Source organism: Talpa europaea, assembly GCF_964194135.1.
Source record: "Talpa europaea genome assembly, chromosome: 14".
Lineage (NCBI taxonomy): Eukaryota > Metazoa > Chordata > Mammalia > Eulipotyphla > Talpidae > Talpa > Talpa europaea.
This window is the reverse complement of record NC_140082.1, coordinates 24,206,422-24,227,963: the sequence shown is the minus strand read 5'-3', so window position 1 is coordinate 24,227,963 and position 21,542 is coordinate 24,206,422. Positions and strand designations below refer to the sequence as shown.

The 21,542-nt window shown below is 34.3% G+C and overlaps 1 protein-coding gene across 3 annotated transcripts in view; it reads right to left on the bottom strand.

Annotated features, from left to right (window-relative positions):
* NEBL (nebulette) overlaps positions 1-21,542 on the bottom strand; it is a gene marked incomplete at both ends in the record, with an annotated part of 303,643 nt that overhangs the window by 84,143 nt on the left and 197,958 nt on the right. Inside the window, 2 exons of one of the 3 annotated variants that reach the window (XM_084254156.1) lie at positions 4,174-4,245; positions 4,332-4,412. The exons of the other annotated variants lie outside the window; for them this stretch is intronic. Of the exons in view, the coding sequence (XP_084110282.1) occupies positions 4,174-4,245; positions 4,332-4,412 (153 nt within the window). Of the gene's footprint in view, positions 1-4,173; positions 4,246-4,331; positions 4,413-21,542 lie in introns of those variants that run through there. 3 annotated transcript variants of the gene reach the window in all.

Genomic DNA, 21,542 nt, shown 5'->3' with positions numbered 1-21,542 from the left:
TTCAAGATTGGGAAATAGGTCCTCCCGGGTGGCGCAGTGGGTTGAGCACAGCGCTGTGAAGCTGTCCACAGCCTCTGCAGTGCCAGTTCGATCCCTGCTGGCCATGAAGATACCTACATGGCGCAGCAGACTGCTCCTGTCTCGCCCACTACACCCCTCAGCAGTGCATTGAATCAGTCTGCCTGTTCTGTTCCCTGCTCTGTCTCTGGTGAATCCTCTCTGCCTCCCACACATCTGGCCTGTACCCCAGTTCTTGTATAAATAAATAAAGCTTTAAAAAAATTTGGGAAATGAGTTATGCAGAGGGAAACCCTACCACATGGGCAGGAAAAGCACCAAGTAGGAACTAGGTGAGGTAAAGAAAAAAAATACAAGCCCACTTTACACTGATCCCCCCAAAGTGAAGCCATTTCTTTATATGGAAAATTCTAAACAGTCAGGGCTCCAAGGACTTATCGCTAGACCAATCTTATTTAAAATTTTAACATATTATCTGGCAGGGGTGTGACACAGCAAAGTCTATTGATGACCCAAACCTCATGGAAAGTGAAATGGCAAACTTAAAGAGATGAACTGAGAAGGTTCTCAAATGGTCGTGACAGAGGTCAGAAAACTGCAGATTAAATTCATTACCAGCAAGGTGAAAATCATTTAAACAACTATTAAAAAATGATAGGCCCTAAGCGATCATCTGTAAGTCAGAAATGAGAACTGAAAATGGCTGAGAAGGGTGTGCAAAAGAGGATGAGCTAAGAGCTTTCTACAGCCCCCAAGTGCAGAAAACTAAATATCATCACAAAGGATGCAAAAAAAAGCAAAATGAATCACCACCCCACCAACTCTTAATCCCAGTCCATCCACAGCTGGACTTCTGTGCACATTCTGGTTATTACACCCTGATAAAGACACATGGAAGATCCCAGAGGTCAAAGAAGGATAATTAGAATGATGAAGGGGAAGTTTCACTTCTGCTCCATAGAAAGAAATCCATAAAACCACACTTTTCCTCTAAAAAATGGAGCAGAAAGGGGGTGACTGCCAGTCAGGCTCTCGACTTATCTGGACCTGCACCTGAACTTTGTCCCCATTCCTGACTAAACCAGACGGTCTTGGACAAGGCACCAGGAGCACAGAACCTATGGCAATGACGTGCTGTAGCAAAGAATATGACGTATGTGTGCCTGACACACAGCAGGAAAGGAAGAATATCATGGTGACCGAGGCTTGGGAGTCAAGCAGACTTTGTTCCAGATCGCAAGTCTGTGACTCACTGTGTGATTTGATCAACTGAATGTAAAGTTGCTTCCTAAAACTTTAAGAGGTAGGACTCTAAAAGGTAGGCAAAAGATGCACCAAATTCACTTGGTGACACAGCTGTAAACTCAAGCCCAAACACAAAAGGGCTTGAGTAAACACTCAGATGCCCCTTTGGGATATGAGGGATTACCAAAAAAAAAAAAAAAAAAACCACCAAGATTCATCTTTAAATTGAGTTTGAGACCAGGGAAGTTAATTAAACATGGAGCAGAAACAGATAGCACTGTCAGAAGCATAATGTGTGCTTAACTCACTGTTTTAGCTCTGCAATTAATGTAACTTCAGATATACATTTATACAATGATCTTATCATGCACATAATATAGTAAAGAAACTTCAATTTCAACTTCATCTGCTCTATATAAAAACATGAAAGAGAATGGAAAAGCAAGTCATTACTTAATGTTACTTGACCAAATTTTTTTTGTTGTTTTTTTTTGGGGGGAGGGGGGCGGCTTGTTTTTTTTTATACAAGCACTGGGTATAGTCAGAAGCATGGGAGGGTGAGAAAATTCACCAGAGCCAGAGCAGGGAGCAGAACAGGCAGACTGACGAAATACACTGCTGAGGGGAGCAGCGGGTGCTGCGGCAGAGGTCTGTCGCGCCATGTGGGACCCTCTCAGGCAGCTGGGGATCGAACCAGCGCTACAGAGGCTGCGGGCAGCTTCACAGCCCAGCACTCAACCGCTGCGCCACCAGGGGAGGCCCTACTTGACCAAGTTTTTAAAAAACTAAATTTTGTTTATTCCAATATATAAAGTCCTTCCAATAAAGGTAAATTAAAATCGGTTTTAAAAATGATTGTACAAGCTTCTCGTCATTTTTCAGAGACAAAAAAACACTTGTTCAGATTTATTGGTAAATATAAAAATTCCAAAAATTGAACAAGTCTCTTAACAAAGATGGAATTCTATTTAAAAAAAACAAGATGTGAACATGTACCCAGGTAGAAATCTAAACACAGTCTAACTATCTGAGTACAGACATTCTGACATGTGACATAAATTAGTAAACAGAAATTATTCCCACATGTTTGATTTCACCTACATGAGAGTAAAATAGCATGGCTTTTGCTAGTATAAAATGGAAAAGGCCACCATCCCTCACCACATGGTTGGTTTAAAGTCACTGCTAAATGATCTAACTAACACAGTACAACAAAATTAATTACTAACTAAAGTAACCACTTTAGTCCATGGTTTAAATAGTTAGTTCAAGCATAATTACACTTCAATAAAGCATATCAACACTGGAAAAGGTACTATCTCAGAGTGATGGATTTTCAGTTTTTTTCTGGTAGCATTGCCATTACTAATATTAGTAAAATTAATAATAGATCTAAGATAAACTTTGCATGAAAATCTATGGTGAAAAACACTGTAGAATGGCTAAGTGACAGGACTTGTGTTTAAGCCCCACTCCCCACTGATTGCCTCTGTGACCCAGGCAAGTTATTCAACCTCTCTGAGCCTTCTTTTCCTCACCTCTAAAAAAGCAGTAGCACCTACTTGACAAGGGGCATTGCCTGGCATATAGCACTCAATGAATCTTAACTGTTATATTGTTATAACAGTTTCACTATTATTATAATTTACAGAGAACCTTCACATACAGTAGCTTATGACTATTTTTAAGTAATGCAGAAAGAAATATCTAATTTAAGATGCAATTACATCATATGGCAGGTATATGGGGAAGGGGAGCATTACCACTATTGTTCAACACTTTCTGACAAACTAGAAGGCAAAATAAAATCATACGCAAAATATGACTAGGTGACTATAAAAGTAATTTATACATACAGTCTTTGATAACAGCTAGCATCTGTTGAGTACTCACAAAGTTCCAGAAAATTTGCTAAACATTTCAGATGTGCTGCCATTACTTAATCACATTACTATAAATGTTGCCCTTGAGGAAACTGAGCCCAGCCGTTACAGGACCTTCCCCAGGTTACTGTTAGGTATACTCAGCAGGGAGACTTCAGGAACCACAACAGCACACTAGCCCACTGCCCAGGACTGATTTCCTTTGAAAACCAACATCTGTAAAATAGTCTGATTATTTTGCTCATTAACAACATAAATTGCCAGCATTTTGCTCCCCCTTCTCAATGAAGCCCCAAGCACCTATTCTTTCAAGAGAGCCTTTCCTCTTAGCAGCAATTCTCTTACAACTGTCTTAATAAGGATCATCTTAATCATCATGGTTCAGTAGGACCTAGTTACAATGTATATGTGAAATAATTTATAATTTTCTTAAAATATAATGCAAATTGATTCCAGTTACCAAAAGTCACAACAAAAAAGTTCCTTTACACTTATATTCATCATATTCTGGTTCACAGAGTTCTGAACAGGTAGTTCAGTAATTCATGAATCTGAACTTGTAGATAAATGTTATGTACACATGGGTTTGGAAATTTTCCTGGTTTGAAAATATTGTACTCATCAGATTGTTTAAAAGATCACCAAAATGTTTTTTAAAGCATTCATATTAAGATACAGACTCCCCCAAAACAAGTTAACTCATTATATACATTTTAAAAGGCTTTGGGGTTCTCAAGGTGAATATGCTCTGAAGTTCAATGATTTATGATTTTATGCCACAGTAACAGTTAAATTCATGAAGGGCAGGATTCTCGATTAAGAACTTACAGACCTGCTCCTAAAGAAATTCTCTACATGGTGACCTTGGGGAAATCAGGCAAAATTTCTGGACTTAGTTCCATAATCTAGAAAATAATTATGATTTAATATATAATTTCAGGGTTTTCTCCCCGACTCTATGATTGTAAAACATAATAGTGCAACACATTCAATGCATAATTAGACAAAAATTACTTAAGCCACTTACATCACTAATGAGTTCGGTGCATTTTCTGGCTAATTCCATACTAAGGTCTTCAATAACAGGTTTAAAGAAAACCTGATGGGAGAAAAAAAAAAAACATTTTTCTAATAATCAACTTAGAAGAATAAACACTGTTCTTCAGCAGGGGCTTTCTCACTCACCTTGTCGTCTTCATTTTCTTTGTCCCCAGCTTTTTCCTCTTCAGTTTCATCTTTTACATCCTCAATTACAGGAACCTTCATTCTTAGTCTCTTTATATGTATTTAATATATGTATATATGATGTATATTATATATATATATTAAATATACTCGTGTAGCAACTTTTATGTGCTACAGCACCCTTGAGATGGTGGAGTTTCCAGTGTTCTGGCAGAAATGACCTTGCCCAGACCTCCTCCCTATTTAGCCACACTTCACTCTCCTTATCACACTGCATGAAAGTGGATGGAGCAGAATCAGAAGGTTGCCAGAGCTCGTCTTCCAAGTGGAAATAACATTTTAATAGACAAAATTCAATTTTATGAACTCTTAAAGTCAACATCCTTTAAACTGGTTAAGAAATCCAAAAGGGATTATTTATATTTCAGAAATTCAATTCATTCATAAAAGAGTTTAAAAGAGACATAAAAATTCTGGGAAAACCACTCAGCTTTAACACTCAAGATAGTGCAGTGCAAAGCTTGTTATCTCAAAGATTCCTCAACTCCATCTAAATAAAGCTTTCCCTGGAATGTGAGGCATATCTTGGATTTGGCATAGTGAATCTGGATCATCCAAACTCATTTCATTAACTTAAATTAAATTTTTTATGAGACATACTTGTACTTCTTGTGTTCTAAAAAAAAACACTCACTTTGTATTAGCAGATTACAGGCTAGTAATTTATTATGAAAAGACCTTTGAACCACTTCAAAGAATCTATTCTGAGTTAATTATGACTGTTAATCTTACATCGGTACTAATATTATTTTAATTGTAAATATCATTAAACATGAAAAGCTGCAGTTAGCATAGTTTGATATATCATTTAAGAATTCTAGAAACACTGCTGTTTCAAAAAATAACCACCATCTCTTTTCAATTCTGTTTATTGTGTCAATTTTTACAAATTCATTAGTATTTTCATGTTCTTCAATGTATAATTTATGCTTGAAAAATGTAGGAAAAATAAACCCAATATTTATAATGTCATATGTCATCAGTTTTATAACTAAAAATATATTTCTTAAAACAAATCCTTCAATGTCAACTTAGGCAATTCTAAGACTATATAAGTCATAATTTATTGATTTGGTTATTTAAATCCCAGGGTAAATTAATTTTTACAAAGCCATAGCATATGAGATCATTTTAAAAAATGGACAATGAAATTAAATACATAAAATACAACTTTAGTCAAGATAATACCTCATTCTAAGCAGCCAAGTGTAATGCTATTTTCTCTTGATATAGTAGATAGCTTTAAACTTATTTTAATTATCTTGGCTTTACCTAAATTGAAAATTCTGATAAGCAAAACATTTAGACAGTCAACATGTACAGAGTAATTGTTTTCCATGAGGCTGAAGTTCCACAAAATCCTCTGTAAGGGAAAAGAGGGTTTCTTAAACCTAGGGAAACACGTATACTAATCTCTACCCTGCCAATTAGCGATCCACCTAGCACAAATTCACATTTAGCACCTCTAAGAAGATCCACTACCAAGAAAACTATCTAACTCTGCCAAGCTTTTCCACAGAACATGAAATCCTATCTAACTTATCTGTCTTCCTAACTGTTTATCTACCTACACATCTACCTATTTTTTATTTTTAATGATAGCTGGTACCACAGAAAACCAACATTCTTCACTGAGATATTAGGTTGTGGAAAAGTCATGACACATTTTCTTTTCTGACAACACTATTACTTAGGAGAATATGATTCTGTTCTGAAAAAATATATATATTCTAGAAGTTTTTTTTAAAGATTTATTTATTTATACAAGAACCGGGATACAGGCCAGAGGTAAGGGAGTGTGAGAGGATTCACCAGAGACAGAGCCGGGAACAGAACAGGCAGACTGACGAAATACACTGCTGAGGGGAGCAGCGGGTGAGACAGGAGAGGTCTGCTGCGCCATGTGGGACCCTCACAACTGGCCGGGATTGAACCCCACTGCAGAGGCTGTGGACAGCTTCACAGTGTGGCACTCAACTGCCTGCGCCACCAGGGGAGGCCCTATTCTAGATTTGGTGAGATTTTGATGAAATAACTTTTGATACCTGCTAATTTAATGGCCTCTTATACCATATTCACCCCATGCTCCAACGATGCTCAATTTGGAAACCTTAAATTTAAAATAACAACCATGTCAGATCAGTATAGAAAATTCTACAAGGAGATTCTATGTACATAATATTTGTTCCACCAAGGAGCAGAATGTGTGGACTCTGTGTCCCTCAAGACTTCTATATTCTATCTAATATTTTATAGAACATCTACTACATTATCTTTATCTGGAAGTAGAGAAGAGCACTTTCTATAAACATTTCTTGTAAATCTCTAGAAATATAGGGAGAAAAACTTGACAAAGCTGCCCAAAACGTACCTCTCAGCTAGTGTTTAAGATGATAATACTTGTGTTGTTGTTCATGGTGACATATATTCCCAGGGTGGGATGTTTTCATCAGACTTCAACAGCTGTAACCTTCTCATTTCCCATCATGTCATAAGTTCTTATTGACTCTCCACTGAGCTGGGAAAAAATAATTTGTTGAGATTATGCGCAAAAGCAAAAACCAAACACCATATGCAACATGAACACAATTCTCCATTGGAGATTTTAGAGTCAAAATTTTAAAGTCACAGGGATCTTTAAGAAATCAATCCCCTTCTTTTATAGAGGACAAAATTATGATCAAGAGAAATTTATTATTTGTTTCACTAGAACCAGAACTTAACTAGAGTGCTATGTTAATTCATTCAAATAAGTGTTATGTCAGGCACTACGTTTGGTGTTAAGAAACACAATGGTGAGTAAAACATACTTAGTTTTACCTTATCTTTTTTAAGATAAGGTAAGAAATTTAAAAATCATTCATGACTTGCTGGCTGAATTGCTTAATGGATAGTTTGGCAAGAGAGTCATTATTACTTTTGATTGAATACATCCTATTTCCTTTCACCTATCTATAGGTATAATACAAAATTCATGTAAGGTTTTTTCTAAAACATTTAACCCTGCACTTTATCACAGAAAAGCTCTCTTGTCAATAGCTCCAAAATAGACTTCAGGAATAAGAAGAAAGTACTCTTAATGGATAGCTATCATGTTTCAAAATTTCTTATCCTTTTATCTTTTTTGAAACCAAGTTAAATATTGTATTTTAATACCTATTTTCAACTTGGGGCATCTAAAAGTGAATAATTGTAGAGTTGATAATCTCTGATTCTTATTGAACATTTATTTGGCTACATCTTAATTTTAGTGCTCTGCCCATGCCCTGATACAGAATGAGACCAAGATGCAGAGCACATTCCCTAAGGCTAAACTAGCTACTTCCAATTCCAGTTCTCACACATACTCTGGGGCAAATTATTTAATTCCTCTCTGTCTCTAATTCTCTATGGCAAAACAGAAAAACTAAATTGCCAAAAGTTAATAAAAGGAAAACATTCAAAATAGTAGCACCCCTTGCAAATACAAGATTATCCAACTATTCCTAAAACAGTTCCAGGAAAAGTACTTGATATGAAAAGATCTTCGGATTTGAAAGGGTAAGACTCTATACCATCAATAGTTTTTTTAAGGACAAAATGGACTCATATGGCAAAATAGCTTAAAGATCTGAAACAACTTGGATGTTGATAATAAAGAAGTCTTCTATCTTTTTATCGTTTGACGCCTATATGTAAGCAAATGCACCTGGGTAATTCATGCCTCTGGCCAAACAGTCCCTGGCCAAGAACACAAGGTCATGCAACCCTTGACTGTCTTAGTGGTCTTAAAACCATATCAGATAAGTATCTCAGTCTTGGCAAATGTTTCATATTTGCAATGAAATTCCATAATAATTGAAATAGCAATTCAGTTCTGAGCTAAGAAAAACTTTTAGTAATAAACTGATTGCAAAATTAATTCATTCCATTGTAAAATCAAACATTTCTTTCAATAAAATTTCACCCCTAAATGGTTAGGTAAGAGGGGAATTAGTTCATCTGATTTGTTTTCCTGCCTGGGCAGGCTTTTCACAAACTCATTCTTACTGGTCTGTTTTTTGTTTGTTTGTTTTTAATGACTCTCCCCCAGAAGGTTCTTGTTTCTCAGTTTCTTAGTTATTTTACTTTGCCATACATAGTTCCTCATTGTTTGGCATCTGTCCAAAAGTGAACTTTACTAACAGATGAGGGGGAGAAATCATTTATTAAAACAAGAAATGTAAGCTCTCAAGGGCAATTTGTCTTCTTTATAAAATGGAAGAGGTCTGCTTAATATTAGCCCGATCTATTTTTACAATTTACATTCATTAATCCTATCTTCTCCTTTTTAACAGCCATTTCATTACTATTTGTTAATTAGAAATCAAAAGAAGACAAAGCAATGTGAATAACTGTCACCATCACCAATTACGCTATTAAAATAAGATTTAGTAGAGTGTTCTTTATGCTCCCACATTCCTATTTTCACAGTCTAGGTTCTTACAAATGAGAGCTACAGATCTAGACTTGGTATCAGAAGAAAAGAATAAGAAACTGCAAATAATTCCAATATGACAATTTCCAGGTTGGCTTTGGTCAGGATGGCAAAATTGAAAATAAGTACTCTCCTAAAGATATCGACTGGGAGAAAAATATTCTTATCCAGAGTCTACATTAACATAAGCATCCAGTACACTGAAAATCTTTGGTTTAAGATTACTTGAGATATTAGTTCAATTTTAATAGCAACAGCCCTTTCTGCTGAGACAAGTAGAAGAAAGGTCTGGGTGACTTGTAAACAGAATCAAAGGATGAGGCAGGGTCAAACAGATTGGCTCTCCCAAAAAGTGTCCCTTTCCTAGAGTGTCCCTTATGTAGAATTTTGCATGAGCTGTGTTAGGAAAAATTGTGAAAGCCATTGAAGCTGGAAAAAAAAAATTTGCTGCCCTCTTATCTAATGTTACCTTCTGGCTAATTTGGCTTTTCCCTGTCTTTGGACTATTTTACAATTCCATAAATTGTTGAAAACTGGTAACAAAGCTAATAATTTATTGTATGATATGCTTTATCTATAAAAATGCAAATTAATTGTGTCCTTGGGGAAAAGCAATTGATTATATTGCCTTATTGAAAGACCCTTTTTGCATCTACTTGTAAATTCATCTAATTTATATATAGTTCTTCAAGTTTACCTTTGAACTAATTGTGACACCTTATGAATGAGTCTAAATCTTTTAAATGTGTTCATTTTATGTTTTATGATAGTCAGTTTTTACCATTTTAAAATATATATATCCTTTAACAAATGTAAGTGATTTAATTCTCCTCATGCTTTCCTTTAACATTCAGCAAAAATAGAAGGGGAGATGGCATTATTAGATAAAGACTATTCTCTCAATTGTGAAACACAGTTGTAAAAATTTTCGGTGTTTATTGAAATTAGCTTTTTGTTTTGTTTTGTTTTCAGGTCTGATCTCGCTTGACTATTGGCAAATGCCACATGTATGCTTGTATATATGTACATTCACACAACACACACACACACAACACACACATGCATTCAAGCAGAGTTAATTCATCACAGCTGCCAGTTTCCTCTTGAAAAGCATACAAGGCTTCAATAAATGCAAAGACTTAATTACTTCTCACATCTGGAAAAACTTGAATATGAGAGTGGATTATTGAAGAAGCTCTTTGCTTGGCTGTCAACACCACATCAAGAGCCAGAGAAAGAGAGCAGACTTGATCACTGTTGGCAATTCTTTAACCCTTCGGAGATAGGTGTTCTACCAATTAATTCATAACATGCCCCTCTTACATGATTTGTAAATTTTATGAAAACACAGTGAAATAAATTATTACCTACTAATTTATGGAGAAAAGCTGTTCTGGTCATGTTTCAGGGTGGGGAGGAAACCATAGATTAAAATGTGGAAGTAATAAAGAAATCCTCATATCCATGGAAATAAGGAAAGGTTTTAGGGGGTTGGAGGATATATTAAAAACAGTCACTAGAACAACTTACATAAACATAATGCAAAACTAGATGATTCCACCCTTTAAGCAGAAAGTGTAACGATGTATCTAAGTGAAGTGGGAAAGTTACATGAGCTCATAGCAAGAAGATTAAGCAGCAATCAAGCAATGGGCAGGTCTCCCCCTAGAGAAGATATTTAAGCCAAACTTAGAAAAAGAGATGGAGTATAGGGAAGGCATCCAAAGAGCATTTGTGAAGACCAAGAGACAAGCGCTGGAGGATCCAATAGTTCAATGTCACGGGAGCATACTATAGGGAAGGATGAGGGCAGAAGAGCAGGGAGAAGCATCCAGCCACTGTGAGCACAGGAAGAAGCTTCATGGAGCAAATGAATGGAAATCACTTACCCTGAAACAAAAGCTTAAGCTGGTTTGAACCATGAACCATTTACAAATAACACAGTTCCCCCCAATCAATTAACTATGGAAACATCCTTACATAAACTCTATTGCCTTCACATTACTTGAATTTAATTTTTACCCCTTCATTTTCTCATAACCCAGTTGAAATACTCCTTGTGTATCTGAAGCTGATGACAATTCATAGTAAAGAAATTATTCCCAGGTTTATCAGTTTAAGGAAAAATAATCAAAGCAAAAATATTTGCTTTATGTATACCCAAAAAATAAATAGAATTTATGTTAAATGTTTATAAGATAAATTTCACACTTCTCTATTTCTCTAATTACATCATTAAAACATATCTACTTCTTTCTGCTTCTAACTAAAGAAGTAATATCAGTTTTTCTACTTGAACCTTAAGCACCCAATGATTACACCTATGTTTATTAAGGAATTTTTCTATCCTAAATCACAATTCCATCATAGTTTAAGTCAGGGGAAACAACACAACAGGTACTCACAAGTTCAGAACTTTTGAAGCACTAATTCCTAAGTCTTATTCCAATTGTTTCCATGGAATTTTTTTCATGTGTAGCTCAAAATATAATAGTAAAATAAGATTACAATTAAAGTATTATTAAAAGTTAGTGATGTTTTCAAATAATTGGCTCCATTTTGCACAATAAGATGGTAAATCCTAAAGACTTTATTCATTCACTTAACAAATATTTCTGTGTGTATTCCCTGCACCAGGCATTATTTTAAGATAATCTAGGAATAAAACCAACAAAAATCCCTACCCATCTCTATTTAAATCAAGTAGGTATTCATCAAATATTTGTGGAGTATCTATTTTATGCCATACACTGTACTAAGCTTTGCATCTCTAGCATATTTCAGGTATTATATACACACGTGATAGTCAATAGTCACTAGTGTATTCAGGTAAATACGTATTTTCTTACACTTTGATGAAATTTGTGGGACTTAGAAGAGCTAAATTTTCAAGAAAGTAGCATGTTGTAAAGAATTTTTACCAATGACAATTGTGTAGGTAACTATCCTATTTTTACACTAGTTATATCTACAGATAGCTACAGAAATTTTTCTCTATCCATCTTTTTTTTTCATTTGTGTATGCAAAATTATCCTCTATAATCCCATTATCTTTGGCACAGTTTTGATTTGTTCATAAAGTGAATCCCTAAAGCAATGTCTATCTATGATGTTTTAACTATTTCAGAAGACATTCTCTAGAGTAGTTCTGTCCTGAAGATCTACTGTGTGAGCCATATATCTGTAATTTTAAATATTTTAACTGCAATGTTAAAAGATATAATTGATTTTAATATTTTATTTAGCTCAATAAATCCAGAATATTTTCATTTCAACCTATGTCAGTGTAAAAAGAACTGAGATAGTTTACTTTATTTATATTGCCTTTGAAATCCAATGTGTTTTCACTTTACACTTATAGCATATCTCCATTCAGATGAGCCATTCAGATTTGGTCAGTGGCTACCATAATGGCTGGCACAATTTCCACAAGACTAGAAATCACTGTGGTTGTCTTAAAGGAATGGAAATCATTAGTTATTTTTTGTTTTTATCATATATATCTTAAATGTAAAAAATACATTTAAAGTTTAACATCTTTTTTGTATTTTTCTTTTTTTATTTTTTACATCATTGTTCATTTTTAAACAATATTTTCTTCCTCTGATCCCCTATAGTCTCCATAGAGTTTCCTTCACCAATGCACCCGTGCACCATCACCTCAGTCCCCTGTGCTCCTCCCTCCCTCCCTCTAATCCCTCGCCCTCCTCCTCCCCTGCAGGATGTCTCTGATTTATAATTGTCCATTTTTGCTTTGTTGTGTTTTTACTGTTATTATTTTTTTACACTAATGTCTTATTTGGTTCCCTTATATTCCTGCTATAAGTGAAACCATTTGATATTTTTCCTTTTCTTCCAGGCTTATTTCACTGAGCATAATTTCTTCTAGCTCCATCCATGTTGCAAATCAAAACCACATTGAGATACCACCTTATACCAGTAAGAATGGCATATATCAAAAAAAAACTAGCAACAACAAATGTTGGCAAGGATGTGATGAAGAAGAAACTCTCCTACATTGCTGGTAGGAACTCTCCTACACTGAAAACTGGTCCATCCACTATGGAAAGATGTCTGGAGGTTCCTCGGTCTTCTAAAAATGGAGCTACCATATGACCCAGCAATTCCACTACTAGGGATCTACCCAAAGGACACAAAAACATTGAGCCAAAAGAACACCTGTACCCCTATGTTTATTGCAGCACTATTTATAATAGGTAAAGTTTAACTTCTTAAAATGAGAGTTTCAGAATGCTAATAATAAGCAAGCAATAAAGTTGCAATCTATTTCAGTTTCCAGACCTATCTAAACCAGAGTCCTTTATAGGGGAGTGCATTTTATTAAAAATTTAAATTGTTATTATAAATAATAAATTAACTTTTTAAATTATGTTTTAATTAACTTCACCAAAGATATATTTTCAAAATGCAATTTTATTGCATTAATGAGAATGACATATTTAAATTCCCAGCAGATTTTAGGATAAATATTCACTCTTTAATTACTGAGTTAATAAATAGCTATTTATATGAGTGAATAAGATATTCACTATTTCTCTATCTAAATAGCAAAAAGTCAAATTGTAAAATATTCTTCATTGCTCCTCCCATTTTTAACTCATATAACCCTTTAAAACATGCCAGCAACTGCTCATCAGTTTGGCTAGGTAAATCATTTTTAAGCCTGTTGTAAAGCAATGTCACAGTAAAAAAGAATATAAAGAACCTAAGTGTTTTACTGAAATGAGATTTTCTATTAAAACTTGAAATTTTCAAATGCTCAACAGAAAAGGTTTTGAACAATGAAATAAAAAACAGTATCTCTTATTTCCTGTTCTACAGATGATCCAGCTTCTTGATGGAGTCAGTAAAAGAGTTAATTTTGATACGCTGGGACCTGTAATAATATTGAAATATAACAAGGTGTTTTGAATAAAAAAATACTGTCCTTCATACTTCATCAATTTGTGTTAATAAAAAATCTCCATTTCAGTGTTGCTCTTTAAGAGATTCATTCTTTGGAAGGTTAGTCATCAAATACCTTTATACCTTAATAACCTATAAGAGATCCAGCCTACCTTAAAATACTTAATTTGTGCTTTTAAAATGGTTAAATTAACAAGTAGTTAGAGCACATACACTTAAAAATTACCTATATTACTAAATGAAATTTTCATTTTCAGTTCTTTTATTTAATTATAGTTTTTGTATTTGTGGGTTAATTTTCCCTAAAACTCTTGTCTAAATCTAGAGAATTTTTCAGCTTTTTTGAGTAAATTGCCCTTATCAATTTTCTGTAAATCAGGAATGCACTCTATAAATGAGTCACTACTATTACTATTTTCAATGAATACTTAACTATAACCTAAATTTTTGTGTATTGAATATCATTAATAGAAAACTCATCATATCTTTTTGATTGTCAAAGCTGACATTTTCATCAATGTATTTTATGGCTTCAGGTCAAAACCACACAACAAATGACTCTACACCTGTGTAAATGATTTATACTAAAAAAGACCAGAAACCAGTATTTATGAGGGTGTAGAGAGAAAGGCACCATCACATACTGTTAGTAGGAATGTAAACTGGCAAATAGTATGAAGGATTCTCTAATTATTAAAAACAAAAAAAGACCTATCATATAATCCAGCAATTCTGCTCCTAGGTGTCTATCCAACAAATATAAGAACACTAAATTAAAGGGATACATTTTTTTCCTTATATTCATTGCAGTACTATTTACAATAGCTAAGCTATGGGAAAACTTAATTACCCAAAGACACATAATTGGATAAATAAGATGTGTTTTTATATACACAATGGAATACTACTCAGCTATCTTTTTAAAAAATGATAAAATCTTGCCATTTTCGACAATATATATAAAACTGGAGGGGATAATGCTAAGTGAAATAAGTAAGGAGAAAGACAAATACCAGTTAATCTCACTCATGCGTGAAATATAAAGAAACATAGCAAAGAAACACACAAAACCAAACTGAAACAAACTTTTGGATTCTGACAGGAAAAATAAGATTACCAGAAAGAGTTGGGGTGAGAGCACAGGGTGGAAGTGGTCCAATGGACTGTAGTAGAGGATTATTGGTATGTAATGGTAGGCATGGATTGGTAACATACATTTGAAGAGATGTGAACCTGTACCCTAAAACATACAGTAGTGTAAACCAATGTTACCTCAGTTTAAAAAAAACTTACAGGGCCTCCCCAGTGGTGCAGCAGGTTGAGCACAGAGCTGTGAAGCTGTCCGCAGCCTCTGCAGCACAGGTTCAACTCCTGGCCGTCCAGGGAGAGATCCACATGGCGCAGCAGACCTATCCTGTCTCACCCACTGCTCACCTCAGCAGTGTGTTTTGTCAGTCTGCCTGTTCCGCTTCCCGCTCTGTCTCTGGTGAATCCTCTCACCCTCCCGTACATCTGGCCTGTACCCCAATTCTTGTATAAATAAAATCTTTTAAAAAAAGAAAAAAAACTTACAATAATGGCTTTAGATTTTCTTGAGACTACCTAATTACCAATTAAGTGTGGTTAATTCAAAATACATAAGTTCCTGTAAGGGAATAAATTCTATTTATGATAAAATCTAGTCCACTAGGATAGAGTTGCAGAAGACTTTATTATTTAAAAAAAAATACAGATGGTTTAAATAATTCTTTATCTTTTTATTATTCTTCAAGTTCAGTGTTCTCTTAATTTTTATTTTTTCCCCAAAACACAGAAATGGTGAATACCCTTGTTTAAACAAAGTGTTTTTGTTCAAAGACTGAAAGGTTAAAATATTTATGATATAAGGACTACGTACTTTCCAAAACATCTCAAAAATGCGTATTACAGAATTCTAGGAAATTTTTATTTCAGTTATAGGTACAGTACATGGGGCCATGATTTGACAAAGATTATATCTGACTCAGGAACTACCTTAAAAAGGAGCTCAAGATCTTTGTTATACTCAAAAAAATAAATGAATAAAGCATGTGCATAAGATGTTATGAGACTATATTCCACACTGAATTGATAGCAGAACCATATTTTATTCTCTGGTCTGGCAAAAACACTACAACTGACCAGACAAGAATGACTAAGAACAGATTTGAAGCCTGCTGAATCCTCATTGACAGAACTGTGGTCACAGAGCCATTCTTGGAAATGGGCCAGCACTAGAAGCCACCACATCTGGTCTGCAAGTGGAAAGAGCACCCCATGAGTGCCAGACCTGGGTTCAAAACCCCTCTACTATTGATCTGTTATGTGATAGAAGGTTGGTCTCTTGAGGTCTTTGGTCCCTTATTTTCTCATCTGTAAAAAAATTAGGCTGGTTTCTCCAGTTCCAAGATTGTGTGATTACCAAGTTTATTTACTTACCTACTAATCACCATGGTAGAAAGAGTTGAAATATGAGAACATCATCTATCAAAAAAATTCTTTTAGCATACCACTTTTTTTTTATGGTCAAAGAAGAATAGCAGTAGCCTACATTGAATAGTAAACATTGTGGCAAGTCCTTGGCATAACTTATCTCATGTCATATTCATGAACTCTCTGAAAAGTGCATACCATCCCCAAAGAGAATCCCCAAACCAAAGCTCAAAAAGTTATCATCATTTTCTCAAAAGTAACATCAACAGTTCTGGAACTTAGATCTTCTACAGATTTCTCCATCACCTTATTATATATACCCATTGTGTGAATGCAACACCATGATGTTCTACAGCTGGACCTAATTTTAAAAACCCTGTTTGTATTTTGACTACAGGTCAGAACCTAACCAAGTACAACTTAATGGTCAATAAAGTATAGGTTATTTATAAAACCCATTCTCAAATACATAAAATGTCTTTAACTATTATAAAGACACAACTCTGAAATTATGACAAAAATTTTTTCACAGTCTAAAATGATTTAGTTCAACACACATATATGAGAAAGTATAAGTAGGTTCTATATGGCCATAAAATAGCGATGTATTCTCATGGTATGGAAAATTGTCAGTGAAGTAGCTATGGCTATGTGTTCCAAAATCGATATAAACATAATCAGTGGGAAATTAAATTCTGATAGAGCCAAAAGTATGGCTTTGAAAAGCTTTTAAGCCTTTATCTCTACAAAGATCTCAAGGGGAGTTCAAGCTTGCTTTTCAAGCAGCAACACTGTCCAAAGCTCTAAAAAAAAGGGGGGGTTATTTATCATAGCATTCAATCTGCTGCAAAAATTTCTTGGCAGTTTGATTCAATATAAGAAAATAAAGTTTTCATGTCATTGCATATGTGAAAGGAAATTGTTTTCTTAAGTACTACCTTTCCTTATCCCTCAATTTAATGAACATTCTCTCTCAAGGTTATAATAATAACTTTTATTATTCTTCATACTAGTAATATTTCAGTTGTTCTGCAAATGAATATAAATGTTAAAAAAAATAGAAATCGCTTTTAAAAAATAAACTAGATGACCAATACAACTTTAGATTATATTAGTTCTGCTATATTTTTTCAGTTGTATTACCATCTCCCAAAGGAGACTAAAGCTTACAAAAAGAACAAATAAGTGACATTGATGTTTGAAATACAAATGTATATTGCTTGTATATTGCTTGCATATATTATTTTCAAATAATTCAGTATTTGATTGAAAGTATCGGCCTTTAAGCTACTATGTATAAATCACTAGGTGCTACAAGCAATATAAGACTGAATATAGTCTAACCTTTCATACTCAAAATAGCTTGTCATCTATGAGTAAAGATGATGCAATTAAAGAAAATACTAAAGTCATCAGAGACACAGAGCGCTGCTAAGGATCTAAAGATGGAGGAACTCACAAATATCAGAGTGATTCTAAAATTCAGCATTGCCTTTGAGCTGCACATTATGAAGACAAGTTTGTTTTTCATAAGTGAGATAAGGGAGGTAACTCTCCCCTCAACCCTGAGAAATAAGTACAGCATGCATAGGGAAGATAGAAGAGTAAGGAATATATGAAAGGCAGAATAGAGACAGCTTCAAATGTCAACCCAACAATTGTATAAGATTCAATCAGAAACATTACATCACAAAGTATAAATAACTACAGCAGGGCCATGAAAGTTGTTAAAAGTAAAGATGTGGGAGACAATAAAGATGAGCAACAGACAATATGCGAGAAATAAGTACAGAAGAACATTCTCAGGTATTTTAAGTTGTTTGAATAGTGAGAAAAATGGGAGCAGGGACAAGCATGGTGAGTTTAAGACTGTCAGCTATCATTTAGATATGCACAGCAGTGAAATTAGCACCTGTTAATATAATAATATATATGTGATAATGCACATTATGTTAATTACTGGAGCTACTGATTTTCATAAATTGGAGTTTTCTTTCAAAGCTACTACCTTTTTTGTGCTCTTTGCCAATACATGCACCTTTGAAATGGTGCTACTCTGAAAATAGAGTTGTAGCAGACATGTCAATAAATTTACCTGTGTGAACCACACTGAGGTCCCAGGATCTTACAAGCAGACCATGAATCAAATGATCCAACTAACTAACTACAGCTCATTATACCCAGAGCAGAAATGGCACTTAGGGAGGAAAAGCACTAGTCATTTAGGGACCCATACGAATGTGTTTTTTGAGTTTGATAGCTGTAGATAATCAAATGGTAGTGAATGCTGGAGCTATAATGCCAGGAAGTTGTTCTTCACTCAGATGCTAATAAACAGGCTAAGGAATCCCATATTCAAATAAAAGCAGAGACAGTCCATATAAACCCTAAAAGTCATAGTAAAGATTTGCCTTCTAATATCTTCACAGTTCCCAAGAAGTCCAGCCTCATGTGTTAGAATTCTTTTCTATGTGATTCTGCTATAACTTTTCTATAAATTGCTTTTCTATTTAGCCATACCTTGGAGTCAAACATACCTAAGATAATGTCTCGGGGACAGGAATCTTTTACATAGATAATTATGTCTTCATGTTTTTCTATGTTTTCTTTACTTACTGCTTTCCTCAGTTTTTCTTATTCCTCTACTGTCAATTTTGGTAGCCTACACATTTCTTTAAAAATCCATTACACTTATATTTTCAGGTTTATTAACATAATGTCCTCGCAAACGTATTCTTCATGATAATCTAATCAAATTCTGAGTTAGAGGAAGCTACACAGACAGAGTAAAAATAACGAAAATGGATATTTTAACTTATCAAGGCAACTTCAATAACAAATTTCACAAACTGATTAATCTCAAGATTTATTTATATTTTCTTAATAAGAGCTCTTTATCATAGTAGGGGCAAGAATATAATTGATGGAAATCAATGAGCCTATCATCACAGTAATGTTTCACCAACAATTACTTTTCAGAGATTAAGATATACACATCAGCAGGCTTTGAAATTTTTAAGGTTGTAAGGCTGGGGTTTCAAATCAGATCTGCAAACTAACAGGACACATTCTCTCCAGGTACTGAGTGAACATTCTATTAAAAACATGTACATTAAAATGTATTTCCAAGTGTTATCATAACCTTATTACTTTGTTACATAGCAGAGCAATACATAAAAAACTATCTTTCTATGATAAATCTTTATTAAATAAGCCATCCTTCATTTCAAAAATAGCCTTTTATATCCTAGGTGAGAAGCGAAATATATTCAACCATAAGGTGATTAACCAATCACCTACTTTGATTAGATATTTGATGAGTACAGATTATTAAATGTCAGAGTACTAGAACTGCACACAAGAACTGGAATTCCCAATTTCTTAGTCTACATCACCCTCAATGCAACAATACTGTACTACAAAAAGAAGAGGGTGGAGATAAAAGCCAAGGATCAACTTAAAACATAAAAAAATATTAATATAGCAGTGTCTAGAGACCTACTAAGAAATATTTCTTAGGTAGCTCCCAAGAAAAATAATTTACCATTCAAATACCCCCTTGTCTAAAAGTGTCTCACCTTGTTTAGTTATAGAATGTGTACCCAACTGAAGTTCCTTAAACGATAGACTGGCTTATACATACCACACCACCACCACAGTGATAAAGGTGGGACATTTGAAACCGGATATTTGCACCTCACACTGAATTGTTGTGGTGTTTTTTACTCTTAAAATTTAAAGAAGAAAACTTTACTAATTTATGGGTCTACAGTAACATCTGTATTTAATTGAAGAGTAAATATAAAATCTTCTGGGGAATAAGTTCAGACTTATTTACTGATAGGGACTGCATAGTGAAAAAGGCAAGTTTAGTGCAGTAAATGACAAACCTCTTGTTAACAGAAACTATCCATGTTTTAGCTGAATATTCCATGTGTACCTGGCACAGAGTTGATAAGAATATTAGCTTTGCGCCAAGTTAAAAATCATCTTCTCTACCATTTTGTTTTCTCTCAGCACACAGACACACACAAAGCTGCACTTTAAATGCTACGAGCAGAACACTAATACTGTCAATTCATACTGGCATGATACATTTAATTCATTTCTCTCTTCAAAATGTCCTCACCACTATTTCTTGGTGGGAACAAATCTATCACAGCAGTAAAGTTTCTATCTTTCTTCCTGAATTGTCTACTGATGTCTTAACTGAGGCACATGTGTGTTAGGCTGCAATTTGAGGTTTTTCAGGAAATATCTATTTTATTCCATTCTGATTGTGTATAAAGTTCCAAACTATTCGCACATCAGTCACACATCACTATGCATCTTGCATCTCATCTCTAACTCAGAATCTGACACAATCTGGATCTGGACAAGACTGGAAAAAATCAAGATAGTTATGCAAATTTTGACATAAACAAATGTTGCAAGAGGATGATCACTCAAGATAGTAAACTCTGAACATGCTGTAAAATGCTTGAGCAGCAACTTTGTCTATAAAATTGATGTGTTTTTCTGTCTCCCGCTGGCCTTCTCCAGCATTATTCTACTTTATTTTCAAGATACCTCTTTTTGCAGATGGCAAGATCATACGAATACTATCTGAATAAAAAAATGCGAAGGAAAAATATTTTTAACTCCTATTCTTTACATTACAAGCAATTTAATTGTGTTCAAAGGTAATGCTATAAATGAAATTTAACATGCTCATTGAAGGAACAAGGACAAACATATATGTCAAAATATTAATAAAATACTGGATCTACAATAATATACAAAGGACAAGGTGAGCAGAGTGGTTAAAACATAGATGCTGGAGTAAACACAGGAGTTAATCCAAGTTCTGCCCTTTGCCAGCTCCGCAAGTTGGGCAAATAAGAGACAGAAAAACAAACCAAGCAACACATGGCTCACCAGTAATGGTGAAATAATGAAGAGTATATCCCTAGGTGAGCTATATGGTAGTTAAATAAAATAATATACTCAGAGCACTTTAATCAGTGCACTTAAGTAAATGCTTTACAAATACTTAAAATGTCTGACATTCTCTCAAAATTGCTTCCATTTAACATGATCACAATAAAGCAAAAGATTATGCATAAAGACTGTGGAAAGGATTGGCCAAAATATTAACATATCTGTGGGATCTGTGTTGGGTTCTTTTCTAACTGTCCTAAAATGCATATACTATAATTTAAAATAAAGTAATTCATATATTATTTTAAATATTCATAATTAAGAAACTATTTTGTGGTAAAAGAAGGCATCCAAACAGGACCTAGGTCCCTACCAGCAGACTAGTCACCCATATTCTA